At 42.6% G+C, this 21,077-nt stretch overlaps 1 protein-coding gene across 2 annotated transcripts in view; it reads right to left on the bottom strand.

The window, feature by feature from the left end:
* METTL24 (methyltransferase like 24) overlaps positions 1–21,077 on the bottom strand; it is a 108,220-nt gene that overhangs the window by 75,656 nt on the left and 11,487 nt on the right. For both annotated transcript variants that reach the window (XM_019646360.1, XM_019646361.1), the window contains exon 2: positions 929–1,027. In XM_019646360.1, coding sequence (XP_019501905.1) covers positions 929–1,027 — 99 coding nt within the window. The remainder of the gene's footprint in view (positions 1–928; positions 1,028–21,077) is intronic.

Raw genomic sequence — 21,077 nt, 5'->3', positions numbered from 1 at the left:
TTTTACCAGAGATTTGGGAGGAGGAGTGGGATGCCAAGAGCAAGTGTCCTGAAAGGACACCGAAAGAACCACGGTACCCGTGCCACACCGGCTCCACAGTGCAGTCTCCCGAGTGGGCCTCTCTTCCTCACAGGCAGTCTGAGTTGCTAATTTACTGGCACCTCTCATTTCAGGGCGAAGTTTCCCTGTGGCCTTGATTTTTTTTCTCATGTCCCTCTCTCCCCCAGGATCAGTCTACTTGAGAATGGAACCTCCTGATTAACGTGTCAAGAGCCACAGACTCTCCTTAATGGATGGTCTCTCTGCCTGCTCTGGGCACTGACTCAGCCTGCGGAGCTGGGCAGGAGCTGCCACAATATGTTAAGTCACTAGCACAGGCCAGTGCTCAGTAATAATTTAAAGTGCCCTGAAGAATAGAAAGCCTCTGGATTCACAAGCTTCTCCTCAGACTGCCTGCAAAGTGTCCTCTGCTCTCTATCTAGCCTAGTGCAGACCTGTCTGCCAAGCATCTGTGACTGAAAAGCAAAAAGGCAGATTCCTCCAGATACAAAACGGAGCTTGATGAGGGTTCTGTTTTGTGACACACTTGACTGCCTACTCACGGGCACGAATCTGTCACTTCAAATGGTTTTCCAAAGCAATTTTCTAAAGTGGATCCTTAAAACACATCGGGATGAATCATTAAAACATTTCAGGATGACGATACTCCTGGAACAGAGAGGATGCTGAAGCAAATGGAAGGCATCTTATCTGCCTCTAAGTGAGTGGATAAATTTAAGCAGCAATGCCTCAGGAACCATGTCTCTATCAAGCCCCTATCAGCAGTGGCTAAGAACCTCCCCAACCCCTCATTGAAGAATGTTTCTCTAAAAGGGGCAACCAGTATCTTTTACATCATTTCCAAACCCACTAGTGCAGGAAACACAACCTGGGTGGTGCTGATGTATCTCAGGAACCTCAAGGCTTCTTCATCCAGGGACTGAGTAGGGCCTGCCCAAGGCTGGAGGTCTATATGCCACCGGGGACCCTGTGAGAGAGAGAAAACATAGGTTGGTGTGTAAGGGATGAGGGGTTTGGGGGTGGGGGGCGGAAAAGGCATAGAGTATCAGGCGACAAAGCCGCTCTAGCTGCCTGCAAAACAAACACATCTGCACACACAAGGCAGGGAGCTGGTTTGGAGCTGCTGTCATTAATGCCACATCAGTCACAGGGAGACAAATGAGGCCTGAGAAAGCCCAGCTACCAGGTTAAGCAGGAGATTGCAAAGGCCCTGGGGGACATCTGACTTTTCTGATCAAAGGCAAACTCCACTTGACCCCATCCGGCTCTCTCAACTGCAGGTTTGTATTACACAGTGCTATTCGCCATTCAGAAGAAATACTGCCCTATCTACTGCGGTTTCCAGAGCTTAGTGCTTCAGAAATATGTGCCTCCCTAAGGGCTAGTTTCGTTGTTTCAGCACCATAATGCCTGAAATCCTTGGGGCACTTGGGTACCTTCCCCAGCACAGAGACAGATAGGGCGACAGGGTGGCCCAGTGGCACCACCCAGTGGTCCAGACCTCCTGGCTTCTGGAACTTTGCATGTGCAGGCAAGGACCCTGCACCACCTGCGCAGGCAAGGATGGCCTTTTAGCACTGTGAGGTAGCCCCTACTTTTCAGCAGAGGGCATCCGCAGCTTCCATGATCACAGTGACTAGAAATGAACCCTAAAGCCCCTTTGCAGGAAGGGTGGTGGAGTGGATGAAGGGTTAGAAGGCAGTGATCTGGAAGAAACAAAAATGGGGGCTCCTCCAGTCAAAAGGAAGCAGTAGTCATGAAGTCCTTGCTAGAGCTCAAAGTGCCCCACCTATGGTTCTTACCACCTGGCAACTTCCTGGAGGCTGAATGTAATTCTAAGGGGAGAATACAGCTCATGGGGTAGGGTGGGAAAGGGCTCAGCTGCTCACAGGGTAAATGTCTAATGTCAGGAAAGGCTTTGGGTATTGTGGCACAGGGATTTCTGCAGAATGCTTGGGATGGTCCCCTAAACTCCCTTGTATGGCGAGGAAGGGGGCAGGGGAGTGTTCTGGAGACAAAATAAAGGGACCATTCATGTATATACATTGTTCTTCAGTTAGGTATTGTTACAGTCTGAATGTTTGTGTCCTCCCAAATTCACATGTTGAAACCCTAATGCTCAATGTGATATTAGGAGGTGGGCCTCTGGGAGGTGCTTAGGTCATGAGGGTAGAGCCCTCATAAATGGGATTAATCCTCTTATAAGAGGCCCCACAAAGCTCTTTAGCCCCTTCCACCATGTGAGGGCACAGCCAAAGGAGGCCGTCTACAACCTGGCATAGGGCCTTCACCAGAACCCAACCTCACTGGCACCCTGATCTTGGACTTCCAGCCTCCAGAACTATGAGCAATAAATTTCTGCTGTTTATAGCCACCCAGTCTGTGGTATTTTGTTATGGCAGCCCAAACAGACTAAGACAGGTATGATGGCAGGAACTATCTCCCAAAAAGGAAACATCTAAACAGTCTAGCCCTGAGATGCTTTAGTACACATGTGGCTTGGTGCTCCTAGATGGAGTGACCTAGGTGACTTGGGGTGAAACTGAAAGCAAGGAGGAGTCAGGGAGAGCAAACAGGTTAGTCCATGTAAAGCCAGCCGTGTGGGCTTGGGGAAAAAGAATACCCTCCTGAGTAAGCATCTGAGATAAACGCAAACACTTTGTGACTGACAAAGAGCTGTTCCATGGTAGGCATTATTAACTCGTGGCACGCAGTCGCTAGAGCCCACAGTATTAGCGTCCAAGGTCTGTTCCACCTTGTGGCTGAGTGCCCTGCAGTCCCTCCACACTCAAAGAACCCCCACTGAGTTTCCACAGGCTGCCTCTTCCTCATTAATCCTTACGGCAGGGCCAGTTTCGTGAGCAGGCAACCAGCCCGTCTTCGAAGAGCCCATGCTTGGCTTCATGCTCTGCTGACACGGTCTTGAAATTCCTAATAAATTTTGAACAAGGGGCCCTGCGTTTTCATTTTGCACTGGGCCCTGCAAATTATGTAGTCAGTGTGCCCTAAGGGGTGCCTTTTGTGGGAAAAACAGCCTTTTCTTATAGCTGTTCTTGTTCTGTGAAGGTTGAACTGTCAAAGAGAGTCGGAGAACATTAGCTCATATATCGTCCCAGTTAAAGTCTTCCACCCCCCTATTTCTTTTTACTTCTCTGAATTAGATGTTGATTATCGTTTCGCCAGACACATTTATGGGGCATCAGCCGCTCTGTGCCAGGCACTGGTCAACACAGATATGAATAAAACCTGGACTCTCCCAAGAGGCACTCACAGCCTGATGTGGGAGATGCATACGTACAAAATAACTTTGATAGGGAGATGCTGAAACATTAGGGAGAGCCATTTTTTTTTTCAGGAAACTATTTAATTATGAAATCATAATTGAGAAACACATTTAAATACAAACGCCTCCTAGTTTTGCTTGGTCACATTATGTTTGCATCCTAGGACAGAGCGCCTTCCCAGATCGCTGCTGCTGTCAGCACGGCAATGTAATGCTTCATGCAATCCTGTCTAGCTCTGGGGTTTATAGCTTCCCATGTCATTGTCATGGGGCCACTCACAAGTGCCCCCCCCATCTGGCCCAGGAGCCTCTTGATGAAAGTGATCAAGTTGACCCATTATGGTTTTCCTCTCAATCAGGGATCAGTAAACTTTTTCTGTGATCGGTCAAATAGCAAATGTTTTAGGCTTTGCAGGCCATTCGGTTTCTGTTGGAACTCCTCACCTCTGGCTGTCACTCAAAAGCAGCCACAGGCAGGAAGTGAACAAGTGGTCATAGCTGTATTCCAATAAACTCCATTTACAAAACCAGGCGGCCAGCTGAACTTGGCCTGCAAGGCTATAGGTTACTGATCCCTGCTCTATTTGATTCTAAATCAAAGGTAGACCAGCCTAGAAGAGAGTGTTTACTTAAAATAATGCAAAAGATACAGATTATGATATCTACAATATAACCGGCTTTGTCATCTGGGTGACTTGGGCAAATATCAGTCAGTGTTCCAGCAGAATCCAGGGGGGTCCTTCCAAATGGCCAATTTGAGAAGAATTGAACAGACTATTTACAAAAGTGCAGGCAGGGTTTAAGGAAACCAATAATGAATAATGCAATGCCTATGGCTGGTAGCACCAAAGAGCTCTTATAAACTGTATGCCTGAAGGAGCAAGTAGAGGGAGACATTTTTGAAACCCAGAGAGGAAAACTGTATGCAGAAGGCATTTACTAGGGGAACATAGCCAATCCTATCACATCCAGTCCTATTATAATACATACCCACTCAACTGTCAAACTCAACAGGAAGACATAGAAAAAGGAGGTACGGTTGGTCTACACAGGCCAGTTTCCTGGGGTACAGAGCAGGAACAGGGTGGAGAGTGGCTCTCTGGGGGCAAATGGAAGTTCTCCTGCATGGCATCCTCTGGTGAATCAATGTGGTGAAACTATAGGATTATCTCAAGGACCCACAAACAGTATCCTTCTTGCAATCTGGTATTCCGCATTTCCAACAGAGTGTTGACCATGATACAGCAGCTGGAGTAGTGAATAATGTAAATTGAGGGGTCTCAGGTGTGGATATAATAGAAATATACAGAAAAGAGATGCCCTCAGAAGTATTCTGGCTTACTGCTTTGGTTGAGCTATTTAAAAAACATTTCACATACAGCAATGCTCTTTCTTATTGGAATCAGTGTGACAGTAATTTGTGATCATTTCCCTAAGGAAGCCACTAGCTTTTATCATCTCTTTCAATTATCATTTGTCTTAGTTTTGTAGTGCACACATCAATATTTGTCCTTTAAAAAATTCCACAAACAGAATTCTCTGATCCCCTTAAAACACCAATGGCTGTTGTTTAATTGAACAAGGCANGCTCAGTGTGTTCCCTGGACCTGTTTTTAGTAGTGGGCAAGTTACTGTGCCTTAAACATCAGCACCTGCCTTTGTGCTTGGCTCCATACCCTGCCTCCTGAAGAAAGGCTGGGGCAGATCTGTGGATCTCAAAGCATGCGGGGACCTCAAAGTGGAGCCATTTGCTCTGGAGCAGCTTCCTGGAGGATTTTTATTAAAGGGACATGTGCCATTATTCTTTGTGTGTACCTCTCCCTAAGAACCACCATAATGACAGAACAGGACAGAGACGGTCACATGTTCTTGTTCAGAATATCCCCCTAACACCATGAAAACCTAACTCTGGCCTCTCTCATGGTGTTTCCCAAGGTGTGGTCCACCTAGTTTCTCATGGACCTGGGAGGTACTTAAAAATGCAGATTCTTGGGTCCCACTCCAGATCTGTAAAATCAGAATCTTGAGCTGACATCTGGGCACATGCATTTGAATAAGCTCCCCCCATGTGATTCTTATGTGGGGGTCCTATGAGTTTCCTGCGAGCCCTCTGTAAAGACCCACTGAAAGGTTCAGCCTGGCCTCCCCTGTGTCTTAGCAAATTAAGAGAAGAGGCTACTCTTGGGCCAGAGTGTTAAGCGGAAAACAACAGCCCCTCCAACCCCACCCCTAACAAAGCCAGAGAAGCAGCACTGACAATTAGCCAGAGGCCTCCAAGAGTCAGGTAAGTATTAAGGGTCAAGATTCAGGGCTTTGAGGTTCAGCTGCCCCTCCTTTGCCAACATTGGGGTGTAGGGTATGATTCTATTAAAAATGATACTTCAAGCATGTCTTCTTCTTCCACAGACCTCATCTTGCACAGATATATCCCTATTGGAAAGGCATTCTCTTCCATCCAATCTCTCTGCTAATAATCCCCCTTTCCTCTCCTAGTTCAAAACTAAAACACAGGTTTTCCATTTTAACCATTTATTAGGCATCTCATTGATAGACATTAGCATTTGAAAACAACTAAGAGTATGCAGTAAAATTCACCTCCTAAAAATTAATTAAATATCGATTTTTCAAACTTTCTTGTTAAGATTTATGGCCAGAGTTTCAATAAACCCTCTTGCAAGCAAAATAAGTGAGGCCAGTAACTCCTAGCTAAGCTTTAACTCCAGTAATTGTGTTTTTTCTGTCTCTCTCTTCTAATTCCCCTTGTAATTTTAGCCGTATAAAAGCAAATTAGTCTTAGACAAAGGGAAATAGACTCCAAGAAAAAAATGCTTTCTAAAATGCTTTTTAGNACATAAAATAAGCTAAAAGGAGGCTTCTAATTGTCTATTCCTCTGTGTTTCAATGCTATAGTTATTTAGGGATGGACTTGTGTGACAAGTGATTTAAATGATCAGTTTCTTTACTGTGATAGACAATTGGTAGAGTGTTGGGATAGTTTTATAAAGTTTCATTACTCCCAAATGCACATTCCCACAGTCCTGAAAAGTTGGTGAACCAACAACTTCTGTTGGGAGAAATGGCCAATAATCGATTCTCTGCGTTATGGTTGTGCCCCTGGTAAAAGGTTGTGAGTTCTTGACTCAGACTAAACAATATACTGAGAATGTGTTGATGTGTTGATGTTGGGTAAGGCTAAGCTTTCTGGGAGAAACAAGCCCCACACAAGCAAAATATATTTATTTAGCAATTTTGTGCTAATTAAGAGCATCTGTTAGTGGGCAGGAAACAATGATTGAAGGGAATTGTTTATTCCTTTTTAGAAAAAGAAGGGGATTGTGCAAGTTGTTGGGGGAGGAGGAGGCACAAAACGGTGCCTGGACAGGACATGATTCTGGCCTTCCCTAGTGTGTGACCACGGGCTCTGAGAGTCTCTGGGGTGGGAGCTCACATGCCTTCTCTTTGGCATTTTCATGTATTTGGCCTTTGCCTCAGAGAGCCAGCTTGCTTCAAAAGGGCCAGAGAACAGTTACACATCTTGTGGTGATGACTAAAATTCACAAATTGTATTTTAAAAAGTATCTCAGCTTCAGTTCTGGGTAAGGTGGGTAAGCACACCACCACCAATCCACCCTGTGTCTCTCACTGAATGCAGCAATAAAACCTCGACAGAATGCATAGAGCAGTTATTTGAGGAATCTGAAAAGTAAATACTAGCAGGCACATTGAGGGAAATGACTAGAATTCAAAGTACCAATAAAGTGGCAATGAGGTCACCACAGCTTTTTCTTCGGGTATCTCTCCCTTCTGCCCCCCACACAAGGCAGACTCACACTGAAAGGAGGCATTCGCACTGACTCAGGGCTCCAGGAGAAGCCCTGTTGTAGGCTCAAGGAAGGAAGTGGTCCCCTAATGCTGAGAGAGTAGGGGAAACCCCCCATTTCCCCCTCTCCTTTCTTTTTCCTTTTCTCATCTTGCATTCCAACTCCCAGGCAATCCCACTGAACTCTTGGAAGCCACAGCAGGGGGCACAGGTACCTAAAACTCTGAGGAAAGAGAAGCTTCCTCTTCAACCTAAGGCTGTGGCCCCAAGAGGCAGGGTGAACCCCCATGAGTATTTTCTATCTTCCCCTGAAGGTTGGCCTTCGGCACAGCCACAGGGAGTATGCAGCAAAGCATGGGGAAACTAAAGCCCAATTTTTCTGGCTAAATGCAAGGAACTAGATAACACTGGGGAAATCGTGGAGAGGGAAAGCAACCCCATAAAGTGGTTTATAAAGTCCTGGGCCCACCCCAGTGTTGCACCATTGATTTGATCCTTGTTAGTGTATCAGAGACTTTGAGAACCAAGCTGACAGACAGACCTCTTCCCTGTTCCAGACCAACCACTGGGTGGCTTGGGTGTGGGACAAATCTGAAAACCACTGCGAAATCTTTGAAAGCAGAACTGATATTGAAATCACAACCCACAGAAGCTGGCTAGAACTTGAGGCCTGAACCCAACGAGTTCAATTTCCTGTTAAAACAAATATATCAACATTATCTATAGTATTTAAACACAACTCAGAATCTCATAATATTCAAAATATCCAGGATACAATCCAAAACTACTTGGCTTATGAAGAATCAGGAAAATTCCAATTAGTGTGGGGAGGATACAATCAACAAATGCCAATGCGGGTATGACACAGATGTTGGAATTATTTGACAAGAACTTAAAAGCAACTAATTTGAAAAATACTCCAAGAAGTAAGGGCGTACACTCTTTTTTTTGTTTATTTAATTATTTTTATTTAAAAACTTGATATTTGTTAATTATAATTTGTACTTTGCCCTTTAATTTTCTTAAATGAGGAATATTCCACCTTGAGTTAAATACACAAATCTTAAGCTCACAACTCGATGCGTTTTGACAAATGCATATACACATCTAACCTCACATGCAACCCACACCCATATCAAGCCACAGAACATTTCCTTCATAGGTTCTAAATTCTATCACAGTAGATTACACTTGCTTCTGCTAGAACTTTATATAAAAGAAATCACATAGTATGTACTTTTTTGTGTTTGGCTTCTTTTCCCTCAGCATGGTTCTGAGTCATCCATGTTGGTACATGCACCTGTAGTTTAATATTTTCTTATTGCTGACTAGTATTCCATTGTATGACTATACCATAATCTTTTTTTTTTTTTAGTTTCAGGTGTACAAAACAATGCAATAGTTATACTTTTCACAAGGGTGTACAATCTTGAAACCAATGGAAAGATAGAAAGTCTCAGCAAAGACATAGGAGGTATAAAAAAGTCAAATGAAACTTTTAGAACTGAAAAAATACAATAACCAAAATAAAAATCTCAGTGGATGGATTCAATAGCAAAATGGCTATGACACAATAATTGTCATGATTAAAAAAAAAAATGACAAGAGCCTCAGGGACCTGAGGAATAACATCAAGAAGTCTAACATTCAGTCATTGGAATTCCAGAGGAGGAAGAGAAAGAATTCAGTGCAGAAAAAAATATTTAAAGACATAATGACTGGAAGAGTCCCAAATTTGACAATAGACATAAACCTGAAGATTCAAGAAGCTGAGCAAACCCCAAACAAACACTCAAAGAAATTGAGGCCCATACACATCATACTCAAACTGCTGAAAACTAAAACCAACAACAACAAAAAGCTGAGTCTCTATTTATCTTGAGACAGACCTGACAGTGGACCAGGGTCCAAATGGCTAGGTGGGAGAGGACAGAGCTAGCCCATCCCATAGGGGGTCCCTTATTCTGAAGTTCCCTCCACGTTAAGACCCAGTCTCACACCCCCAAGTCCATCTGGTAAATGTCTCTGGCATCAGACAGCAAGCATGCAAAAACCCAAATCCAGAGCAGCATTTTGACTCCTTTCCCCATCAATCTGCCGCCTCTTCATCATTAGAGTGTAGGCTGGGAGGCAAGGGACCAGAAATCAAATCAACCCTGACAAGAAAAAATGCACTATAATTCAAGCAGTCCCTCATAACTTTTGGGAAGGAATTAAAAAAGAAAAAAACACAAAGGACAAGGAAGAATAAATGCTCAGCTCTAGATTTATCTCTAAGTTATCCTGGTATGTTGGAAAGAAGTGCCCAAAACAAATTTGAGTCAGGTTTTGTTCTTAAACTGACATCTTTAGATTCAGCATGTTTTTTTTCCGTGTGTGTCAACATAGTCTATGAGAATAAAACATAGTGTATTTTAGGTTTTTATCATAAATAGTAGAAAGAGGATTCAAATTCCTGGAGTAGAGCCAGCGAAATGCAGAGGTTTGCATTTGTTTTCATGATGTGGAAACCATACAGCGTCTGCATACATAGCCTCAAATATGAAATCATGGATCTCACTGGGGAAACACATCACCCAGGAAAAGGAGGAGGAGCTTCATGTGTCTTATGAAAGTAAGGTTATGTAAGAATGTTTGCCTAAGACAGCAAGTAGGAATTGAGAAACAGTATTCACCACGTTTTTAAGTATTCTCTCTCTCTCTCTCTCTCTCTCTCTCTCTCTCTCTCTCTCTATCTATCTATCTCTATCTGTCTCTCTCTCTCTCTCACACACACACCTCCACATATATGCATCTTAGTCATATAAAGTACCCAGATTATCTGCAACTCAGAATCCTTAACATATCCCAATCAGCATCAATCTGCTATGAGTTCATGGACTTACTTTAGCCAGAAAACTCCAGCCAGTTAACAGCCCCCCAAACATTTACCAGTTTCCAAAACATTAGCCTCTCAGGATGGAAGCTCTGCAGCACTCCTAGAAACCCATTTCAAGGATCCTTGGATCCTGATAGCTGCCAAAGCCACAGGAGCCTTGGAGTTAGCAGAGGGTGGAGAGAACAGAAAAACCACCAGGAAGGAGGGAGAGGAATGGAAAAGAGAAAGAATGGGGGTAAGGAAGGTTGACAGGAAAGAGGGGGTGCTTCCCCAATACCTACACAGCAATCTGCATCCTCCCCACAAGTTCACCTGGGACTCAGGGATGCCCATAAGGGGTACCCAGGACCTCTTTGGTGGCTCTCAGTCCACATTAGTCTCCAAACAACAAGTCTCCCCAAGGGTTCCCTCACTGGGATCTGGTCACATCCATGCAGAGGCCCTCCATGGGGCTCCCAGCCTTAGAGCCTCTAAGAGCTTCCATGGTGCACCGTGGAGCAGAAAGACTGTCAATGGAAAGCTCAGAGCTGCTGAGCAGTTTTACAGGGAAATACCTCAGTTCCAGAACCACTTGCACACAAGTATGTATGTGTGCCTGCATGTATGTGTGTATTTTTTAGTTTTAAGTCTGCATTCATTCATTATTAACTAACAGTTGTCCTTTTCATATTGTTCATGTGCTAGACCATCCATATTGCTACTCTCTGGACCTTTGGATTGTGAGAGTATTTGGTAGCTTGACTGAATCCTACTGACAATTAGAGATAAGACTCTGGTTCTGGCACATTCCTCACCTAATTCTGTATTTATAGAACATTTTTCTGTCTGAATCCACTGTAAGTTATAGTGCTTGACAAGTAGAAGCGGCCAGTAAGTGTTTCTTTTTCGTCTGTGGGAAGCTGCCAGCAGTGTAAAGCAAGGCAGAGAGAGCTGGCTGGACAACGCTGGAACCAAAAGCACTTAAAGCCTCAAACCTAAATGGAAGGAAAGATCTACAGTCTTTATCACTAAGTGGCCCTTTTCAGGAACATGAAGAATTGTTGAAGGAAGCAGACCTTTTTGGAGGACAATTATTATTGGGTTTGCTGCCATGTAACTCTTTAGACTCAGAGTTCTTTGGTGGATAAGAGTGAGAATCTCCAAGGTTAGAAGTGAAGCTGCCAAGTGGCAGCTGACCCTGGCCCAGTCCCCTTTCCCCATTTTAGACAGGAAATAATAAGAGTAAAGGGGATAAATTGTGCAAATAAACACAGCAGATCTAAACTGATGAAAATTTTGACTGCATTTCTTTCTTAATTGCCTGAGAAAGGAGGACTAACATTGCTTGCACTAAAGAAAAACAAATTTCCTTCCACATGGAAGAACTTAAAAAAGCAAATAGTTATAGAGTCCAAAAAACAAAGTATTTCTAGCTTTAAATTTTACTTGTTTAGTACTTATAGAGAATCACTGTATTCAAAGAGACTTTAAGGATAATCTAGACCAACTCCTTTATAATTGAAGAAAATGAATCTCAGAGAAGGGAAGTGACATACCAAGGTCACACAGGTGGGAGGAGGCAGGGTTGTGACTCAGACCCAGAGCTGTCGGCTACTAGTCCCACACTTGCTCTGTGACACCGTGCTGCCTCCGTCCCAGGCCTCAGAGCTTTATCCTCCCCATACTTAGTATTCCTGTTAATATAGACATGTCATGCCCAACAGCAACTTCAGGAGGGATTCCCAGGTAAAAATCACAACTGCTGTCTTGCATTGACAAACTCATCCACACAATAGGTAACAAACACGTTTATGAAAGATTTTATATATAAGATGTGGAATACGCTAAAAAGTTCACAAGTGGCTGTGAAAATGTCATTGATGACAAATCCTCAATGAGTTAAAGAAGGGGGATTAGAATGTGTCAGGAGAAAGGACTCAGGCCTTTCTGATAAATGGCAGTGGTATATCTAAGTTGAGGCAGGGTCAGCCTGAGTCCCGTGACAGCAAATAGTTGAGACCTTGCCTTTTACTCACACCCACCCAGACTGGACATGTAGTATAAGTGAGAAATAAAGTTTGTTATTTTAATCCACTAAAATTTTGAAGATGTTTGTTACTACAGCACAACCTAGATTATCCGGACTGATACAGGTACCTAAGAGGCACTGGGTAAAAGACGGTTATCATTATTATGAACACAACCCCACAGAGCCTTTGCAATGCCACACCATCAGAGATTGAAGGGTAGACTAGAACAAATCATTGGTCTTATAGAGAGTCTCAGATAGGAAAAGAAAAGAGGTGTAACCAAAGATAATTCATTGCCAAGATAAAAGACTCAGAGAAGTTAGGAAGTGCTCAGATAAAGACCTAAGGACATTCTGCTTACAAAACAAATCCTACTCTCTAGTCTGCTTCTAGTGCATCCTGCCCCTAATATACTGTGCCAGGCCTTTTCCCTCCTACCCAGAATTTTCTCCCTTATTCACTAGTCAGTTAAAATTCCACTTATTCTTCAAAGTCCAGTTTTAGTCCCACATACTTTCCCCAAATTTCCTAATCACTCAAGCCTCTGCTATGCACAAAATAAACTATGCAAAGCAGGTGCTTCAGTAATTACTGCTTGTACGTCTCATTTTAAACTTAATCAAATGTTTGGTAAAATCTGTTTCAAATATGTCAATCATGTTTCTTTTTTTTAATTAAAATTTATTGGGGTGGCAATGGTTAGTAAAATTACATAGGTTTCAAGTGTACAATTCTGTAATATATCCCCTATATATCACATTGTGTGTTCACCACCCAGAGTCAGGAGCCATATTTCTTTAACAAGACTATAAGCCTTGTGAGGATGCCATGTGTTTCACCTCTTTTAAAGTCCTCCACAGAAATGACTCCAAGAGACATTTTTACATCGATTTAAATGCCAGGGAGGAAAGGCCATGATATAATCCTTGAGATTGAGGACAATTTTTTTATTACTCTGGAAGAAAGAGAAATTCACTAGCTGGGTTTTATAGCAATAGCTTAATCTGGCTAAATATAAATACTCTTTATTGACTTAGGTAGAAATAAATGATTATAAGTCCTAAATATCTTTGACCCAGCTTTGTTCAAAGTATAATTAATTAAACCAGAGATGACAAGTAGTTTAGCAGGACCCCTGAGAGAAACTGTAAGAAGGCACTGTTGAGGGCCGGCCGAGTGGTGCAATGGTTAAGAGCTGGCTTGGGATGCCAGAGGGCCCCAGTTCAGATCCCACATATGAGGGCCAGTGACACTGCCCTCTATAGCTAAGATGCTGAACAACAGCTCAACCTGGAGCTGGGTTGCCGTGAGTCACCTGCAACGGCGTAGGCTGCAGCCCCTGCTGCAGTGGGTTGCCATGGGCTACTGTGTGTAGCCAGAAGCCAGCATAAGCGGCCAACAGCCGCAGTGAGTGGCGTCCAGAAGCCGGCGACTGATCTGCCTCACCCGGGAAGAGCGCAATGATGGTGCCAACTTGGGCCAGTGAAGCAACATCCTCCACAACTAGACTGAAGAACAAAAGGACAGCAACTTGTCTGTTCCCCTTCCCCAATTCCTCAGCGCTATTCCCATCCCCCAATCCCACCATAAAAATCTTTTAAAAAAAAAGCACTGTTGAGAATTTCAAACAGTTCATTAAAAATTAACATGCAATAGATTAAAAAGTTAATAAATATTTACACACGTTATGAAATTTAAGCTAAATTTGTTCAACTTCTACACCTTGAAATCATAAAGTTAGGGTTTATCAAATCCATTTGTTAAGAAGAGCACAGACCTTTTCTATAACATTGAAAATTTGTTTTCATAATTCCAAAGACTGTTAGCATACCACTTTGAAACTATAAATATTTCTTACTGTAAATTCATTTGTTAAATGCAGAAAAATTAATTGTTCAAGTAAAGGGGAAAACTATGTTTGCCAAGGAAGGTTGATCCCACGAAGCCTTGGAGACACTGATCTTTTCATCAGAGCCGTCCTGATCTAGTTCTAGGTATTCAACCTGTACAACTCTGTGCAGATTCTCTTAAAGGGTAGTAAGTTCATTCCTCCTTGTAGAAATTTATTTTACAAATAAAATTTACTTTACAAATACAATTTTTAAAAACTCCAATGTTCTTTCAGACATGGTGCACGATTTTGATTTTCTTCAATATCTGTTACAGAAGTACTCTTAACCTGTCTCTACCAAACTGAATTTGTCAGATTAACTGACCCTCAGCATTTTTGTCTACCTGCGCCCTTCTGCTGTTACAAGACTAGTTGTATGTCCACCAGGAGTCATTTGGTTGGTTCCCAAGCCAGCTTATATCAGTTGTATGAGTTATTGACATTATATAATTTAATTAAAATTTGGGTAAACCAATGAAATCAGTGCACAGAAAACAAACAGTTTCCCTTTTCTATAAAAGCCAAGTCAGTTAAAAGCTAGGTGCTATTTTTAAATACTGTTGTGTTAGGTATCCATGAAGCAACTGTAAAAGAGCGTAACAAAATCACTAAAACATAGAGATGTTCTGCATTTGTGTGTCTTCACCAGTGTCAAGTTCTTGCTCCACTTTGAAGAAACCAAATCTGGAAATGTTGGGTCACACAGTTTAGGTGGTTTTTTGCTAGAAAGACCAGAACTCCAGCCAGGGGCCATACTGACAACAAAAGATTGGGAAATGAATGTATAGGCATATGTTTTAAGTTAAAATAGACTGTGTATACTTTTTGTGACTCGCTATTTTAACCACCTCTCTATATCTGACCAATTACTGTAAATCGGTGACTTGCAATATGACACTTCTACTCAACTTGCTAATTACGTGGTTATAGAGGTTCCACAAGTGCATAGATTGAGATGGTGAAACGTTATTAATCAGCTTATATGATAGACTAATGATGGTGCATAGCTGGAGACATCAAAACATAAAGCAGGACTGTGGCCGAGGTGGAAGACCGGAAGAGACGACCTATAATTTCCTTTATGTTTACTTTCTCAAGAAGCTATGAATGTTTCCACCTTTAAAGCCATTTGTTTTAGCATTCAGCATTTTAACAGCATAGAAGAAGAATGTCTTTACAAATGAGATAACATAAAAACCAATAGCAGGGCCGGCTGAGTGGCTCAGTTGGTTAAGAGCTCACTCAAGAGTTTGAGCTCTGAGCAACAGTGGTTCAAGTCAGCCCGAGCTGAGCAGCCGTGAGCTNCCGGCTGAGTGGCTCAGTTGGTTAAGAGCTCACTCAAGAGTTTGAGCTCTGAGCAACAGTGGTTCAAGTCAGCCCGAGCTGAGCAGCCGTGAGCTGCCAACAGGTGGTGGGATGGCTCAGCTAAAAAAAAAAAAAAAAAACCAATAGCAGGCAGGAACCATTGGCTTCTATTCTGAAAACAAAACACAGCTCTTCTTGAAGGTTTAGCTTAAAGGGCCCAAGGAGAGCAGTATTGGCCATCAGCAAAACTGCACATCTCAGCACCGGGCCAGGCCAGGGGTGGCCGTTGCCAGGGCTTTGGGTTCCACCTCCTGAGGGCTCAGCCCAGCTAGGCTAACAGTGAGGTGATTCCAGGAGAGAAAAGTCCATGACACTGGAGCAGCTCTCACTGAAAGATAAACACTAGTGTTTGAAGCATCTACCCTAAATGTAGGAATCGTCCATCCCAGTCCTAACTGGTATGTCTTAACCCAGCACTCATGCCTCCCTGAGAGAGGGAGTGGTCCTTCCTAGAAGGCCTGGGGTAGGTGAGGCTGAGGCATCTGGACTCTGAAAACTCCTTTGAGTGATTCTGATCTACTCTTGGATTAAGAATTTGGGGCTTCATGAGGTCCATGAATCTCCTGAAATCAATTGCAAACTAATGCATATGCAAACACATGTTCAGGATTCTGGAACACTTGTCCTTGGTCCCCATCAAATTTTTGTGACACGAAAAATGTGAAGAATCACTGATCTGAAATGAATTCAAGTCTTCACTGCCCTGGCTGTCTACACGGCCGTGAGGAAATTTGAGAAGAAGCTGGACATAAGCAATCCCTGTACAGGGCATTCCTGTTGTATTTCTCTCTTTCTCGCTCTAATTTTTTTTTCCTCCTAAACTCCAATCTGTTCCTATTTCTTCACTTCTATTTTTAAATTGAACAATTTAGGTTTCCAAATAACTATAATCTAAGAACTCCTTGGATAAAAAACACTGAAAGTTAAATTTCCAATTTCTTTTACCCCAATTTTCCCATTCCTGTATGGTTTTGTTATTAAAACATTTTTAAAAATTTAAAAAAAAAACCTTAAGAGCACTTTTGATCTGGTTTTCCTATTATGTTAATGACTTGACCAAATGTATATGCCTTTACTTTAAATATCAGCATCCTTGCTTGCCTACATTTTTTTTTAAGATTTTTTATTGGGGAATTGAGGGGATGGGAACAGCACTGGGGAATTGGGGGAAGGGGAACAGACAAGTTGCTGTTGTTTTGTTCTTCAGTCTAGTTGTGGAGGACGTTGCTTCACTGGCCTAAGTTGGCACCATCATTGCGCTCTTCCCAGGAGAGGCAGATCAGTCGCCGGCTTCTGGACGGCCGCTCACTGCGGCTGCTGGCTGCTCACGCTGGCTGCTGGCTTGGTAGCTCATGGCAACCCACTGCCACAGGGGCTGCAGCCTACGCCGTCTTCGGCGACTCAGGGCAGCCCAGCTCCAGGTTGAGCTGTTGTTCAGCATCTTAGCTGTGGAGGGCAGTGTCACTGGCCCTCATATGTGGGATCCGAACCAGGGCGCTCTGGCATCCCAAGCCAGTTCTTAACCATCGTGCAGCCCCTTGCCTACATTTTTAAAACAACAAATTTTGCATAGATAGAGTGCTATTTTTTTTTTCTGTTCCTTGTCTCAACACATCACCATCATAACGAAGGCTGCAATGTTGTATGTGTTAAACAGGCTCCAATCTGTGCTGGTGGTTTGGTTTTATTATATAAATACCAACATGCCTGGTCCGGGAGTAAGGCCCAGGCTTCGGATTTTCCAAAACAACTCTCTGTATCCAGGGTACCCAAATAAATTCAAGCATTTCAGTTTCTAAACTGATGCAGCTGTCTGCTCCTGATTGAGGTTAATGTCCTCTAAGTGCACATTAGTTAAATAAGCCATTTTTTTTACTATTCCTGTACAAAATGAATATTCACTATTCAAAAGAACATGCCCTATCATAATTATATAATCAGCTCAAATTTGTTCTTAAGCAACGTAAGTCATATTTGAAATTCCAACCTCACAAAATAGCTAAAATGAAGGTTTAAAGTATATTAGTTGACTTGGAAAAATATCTAAGATGCGTTAATATCAAACCTAAAATCTAAAGTAATCAACATATTTTGCTGAGATCCAGATTTCAGAATGGAGGTAGCCAGAGTACAGAGCAGAAACAATGCTAAATCTAACCTCAGCTAGCCGGGGTTACAATCTCTATTTACCTTGAACCAGTTATTTAACAGATTCCTTTTCGGTGGAATGAAAAAAAATACCAGTCTCACTCATAAGGCTATTATGAGAACCACTTGGGATAACAACAGAATAAGCCTTTGTAAGCTGGAAAGAGTTGTATAAAAGCAAGCTATTCCTATAACGACTGTTCCTTTTAACACAAATGCCTTCCAAAATGTGCAGGATGCTTCCTGCACACATCCTTACAAATGAGGTGACAGGGGTCATGTGAGTGAAAATGAAGGCAAGAAAGAAGAACCAAGGTAGCTCAAGTCCTAAGCAGAAGAAGAACTCACTTATATAAAAGGTGTAATAGGATGGCAGGTGCTTGGCCACATCTTTTGAAAAACCCCTGATGTTCTGGGTCAGTGCATTATGCAAAAAGCTGATGCACTAGGAGGCCAGGAAGCTCACGCGATGGCAGCCTAAGGTTCTCACCCATCTGGCAAACACCAAGCTCCTGGGTCCTAATGAATGGCTGCCTGTGTCAGACGCTGCAGCCCACCTGCCAGGCCTGAGAAGCTGTGGGAGAGGCAGCACCATGAAGTTCACCGTGTGAACCATTCCTGAGGGGTCAAGCCAGGTGCTAAAGAAGCAAACACGTGGACTCACATTTCTGCTAAACACACCTATGAGCACCATCAGGCGGAGGGGGGGGGGGGCCAGGGCTCTCTCACAGCTCATTTGTCTTTATCTGAACAGAGCAAAGCATGTATTTTCACAACTGTCATTCATTCCATGGACTTCTGAGAATTTTTTAAAGCAAGATATAATTCCCACGCCATAAAATTTACCATTTCGAACAATTGAGTGGCTTTTAATATACACACAGATTGTGCAACTATAACAGCTGTCTGATTCCAGAATATTTTCATCATCTCAAAAAAAAAAATCATTCCTTTAGCAGTCGCTCCCCATCCCCCTCTCATCAGCCCTTGGCAACCACTAATCCACTTCTTATCTCTACAGATTTGCCTATTCTGGATATTTCACTAAAAGGGAATGATGCAATATGTGGGCTTTCCAACTGTTTTCCTTCATGTAGCATATTTTCAAGGTTCACCCATGTTATAGGATGTACGAGACTTCATTTCTTTTTATGGCTGAATAATATTTCATCATATGGTTATACCATATTTTGTGCATCCATTTATCAGTTGATAGACATGCGGGTTGCTTCCAATTTCTAGCTATTATGAACAATGTTCTTATAACTACTTGTGTACAAGTTTTATGTGAACATATATGTTCAATCCTCTTAAGTAGTATATGTACCTACAAGTACAATTGCTGGGTCATTTCCGGGTACTCTTGAACCTAATGTTCATGTCAGTACCCTCTGTGTGAACTCATTTCTGTGGCAAACAAAAGGAAACACAGTTCATCAGGAACCCCAAAATCAAAGGAGGAACTGAAGGCATGTATGAAGGAAAACAGGGGTTCTGCAGGAAGCAATATATTGTTGCTCCCAAAATGCCACTAATAACTCATTTTCCCTATACCATAACACAGCAGTAACCATAGCTAGGAAGAGGGGACTAGCACTGGACCTAAGTTGGCGCAATCCTCCTAATAATAAGATCAATCGACATGTAATGAGTGCTTCTTACATCCAAGGCACTGTGCTGAGCACAGTATGTGAATAGTCTAATGGCCAAGAGGATGGAGGAAACATGATTTTTGAAAAGAAACACTGATTGCAGCCAATTGTGCCTTCATAGAGAGTGGGATAATTTATCTCTAGGCCAGGCCTGGAAAGAGAGAAGAAAAAAGATGATGCTAAATTGCCTGAGTAAGAAAATGACACCTATGTGGAATTTATTTGCTGGAAGCCCAAGAGAATAGCGTGGGCAGAGGGGGTTTGAAGTCTTTAACACGGAAGAAAGGAATAGATGTGTAGATAAGAGAAGGCAGGATCAATAGGGCAAGAGTCTAAAAAGAAAACACAGCCAGAACGAAATCCTCAATGGCCGAGAAAACTTCCAATAATCCACTTTCAGTTGATTTCTGTATTGAACTGTGTTAATACCTCCCTCTATTACCTTGAAATCTTCAGGAAGGCCTGTGTTGGCCTCACTCCAGGGAATAAAAGAAGTGGGAAGTGCAGAGCAGGGAGGAGAAAGCAGTGGCCAGAGGTGAAACACTGAACTAGGAGCAGGAATTCAGAGAGTGGCCCGAAATACAAACCTCCCACACTATTAGACTATTGACAGGGTAGAAAGGTACTAGATCTCTCATAGCACATGGCTCAAGCCATTCTAATTTAAATAGTAAGGGAAAGGGTGACCCTGGAAACTGGAAAGATAAGGCCACCTGACTGTCCTAATATAATCTGTCCAACAACCCTATACTTGGGTTAGAAAAGATGAGTAACTGGCAGAAGTAAGCAAACTTCAACATTTAAACCACTTTAATGTTCCCTACATGGCAATGGCCTCATAACAAAGATCTTGAAGACTTTATAATGGCATTCCAATGAATGGTTAGAAAGTACAAAAACATTTTCTCAGTGTCCCCCTTGGAAGTCTAGGACCATTCTTCTCAGGCTGCAGATGGGAAAACTCTAGCACGAGAACCTCATGGACTCGACTGGGCCACTACAGGGCAGTGGTCACCCCCACCGTAGTAATCACAGTTAGGTGACCCTGAGGCCATGCCAGAGCAGGGGTTAGCTCTTCCTATAAAAGCCAGGCAGTAAATATTTTTTACTTTGTAAGCCAAGAGGCAAAATCAAGGATTTTAAGTAGGTATTTATATAAGAGAGAAGACAAGTTTATTGATGAAATTCAAAATACAAGAATAAATTGCACACAATTTTTTTGTAATATGGATCTACCAGTGAAAAGAATGGAATTTTGGGGGGGGGGATAGATTTTGCTTCCTTGGGGTTCAAAGTTAGTGATTCCTAATATCAAATCAATTGCAAATGTTCATCTATGAGAACCATTCTTAGATCATGGGCCATACAAAAACAGGTATAGGCCAGATGTGACATAGTCCCTGCAGTGTAGTCACTGCTGTCTGAAGCACAAACAATGCTGGGTGCTCTGTTCCAAGAGTCTGTAGTGTAATAATATCCTGATTCAGAAATTAGAGACGTGGGAAGGACTTTGGAATAGCTTTTGAAAGAGTCAGATGTTCCTCAAACACATCGGTCTAGTTACCCCATTGATTGAAATAACCATTCTTTCAGCCAATATTTAAGGAGTACCTGCTATATGCTGGTAGTATCATAGTCACTGGGGATACAGTGGTGAGCAGGACAGATGAGCTCCCTACCTTCACAGGGGATGAGACTGCAAACAAGAATTGAAGAAAGAAAAAAAGTCAGAGTGGGAATGCCACAGAGAAAATGAGAGGATATTAGGAGAGCGACTGGGGGAGGGGGCTATTTTGGATAAAGTAGTATAGTAGGGAGTGCCTTCCTTTCAACATTCTTATTAATCCTTGTTTTAGCAGACATTTTGTACTTTTTCCAATATGATGGGGTGCGGGGTGATGGCCTCAGGGATAGAAAAAGACAGTCTGAGGAATATAATCAATAATGTTGTAAATATTTCTTAGGGGGCCA

Source organism: Hipposideros armiger, unplaced genomic scaffold (genome assembly GCF_001890085.2).
Source record: "Hipposideros armiger isolate ML-2016 unplaced genomic scaffold, ASM189008v1 scaffold_101, whole genome shotgun sequence".
NCBI classification, from domain to species: domain Eukaryota; kingdom Metazoa; phylum Chordata; class Mammalia; order Chiroptera; family Hipposideridae; genus Hipposideros; species Hipposideros armiger.
The sequence above is the reverse complement of the archived record's forward strand: the minus strand, read 5'-3'. Positions and strand labels throughout refer to the sequence as shown.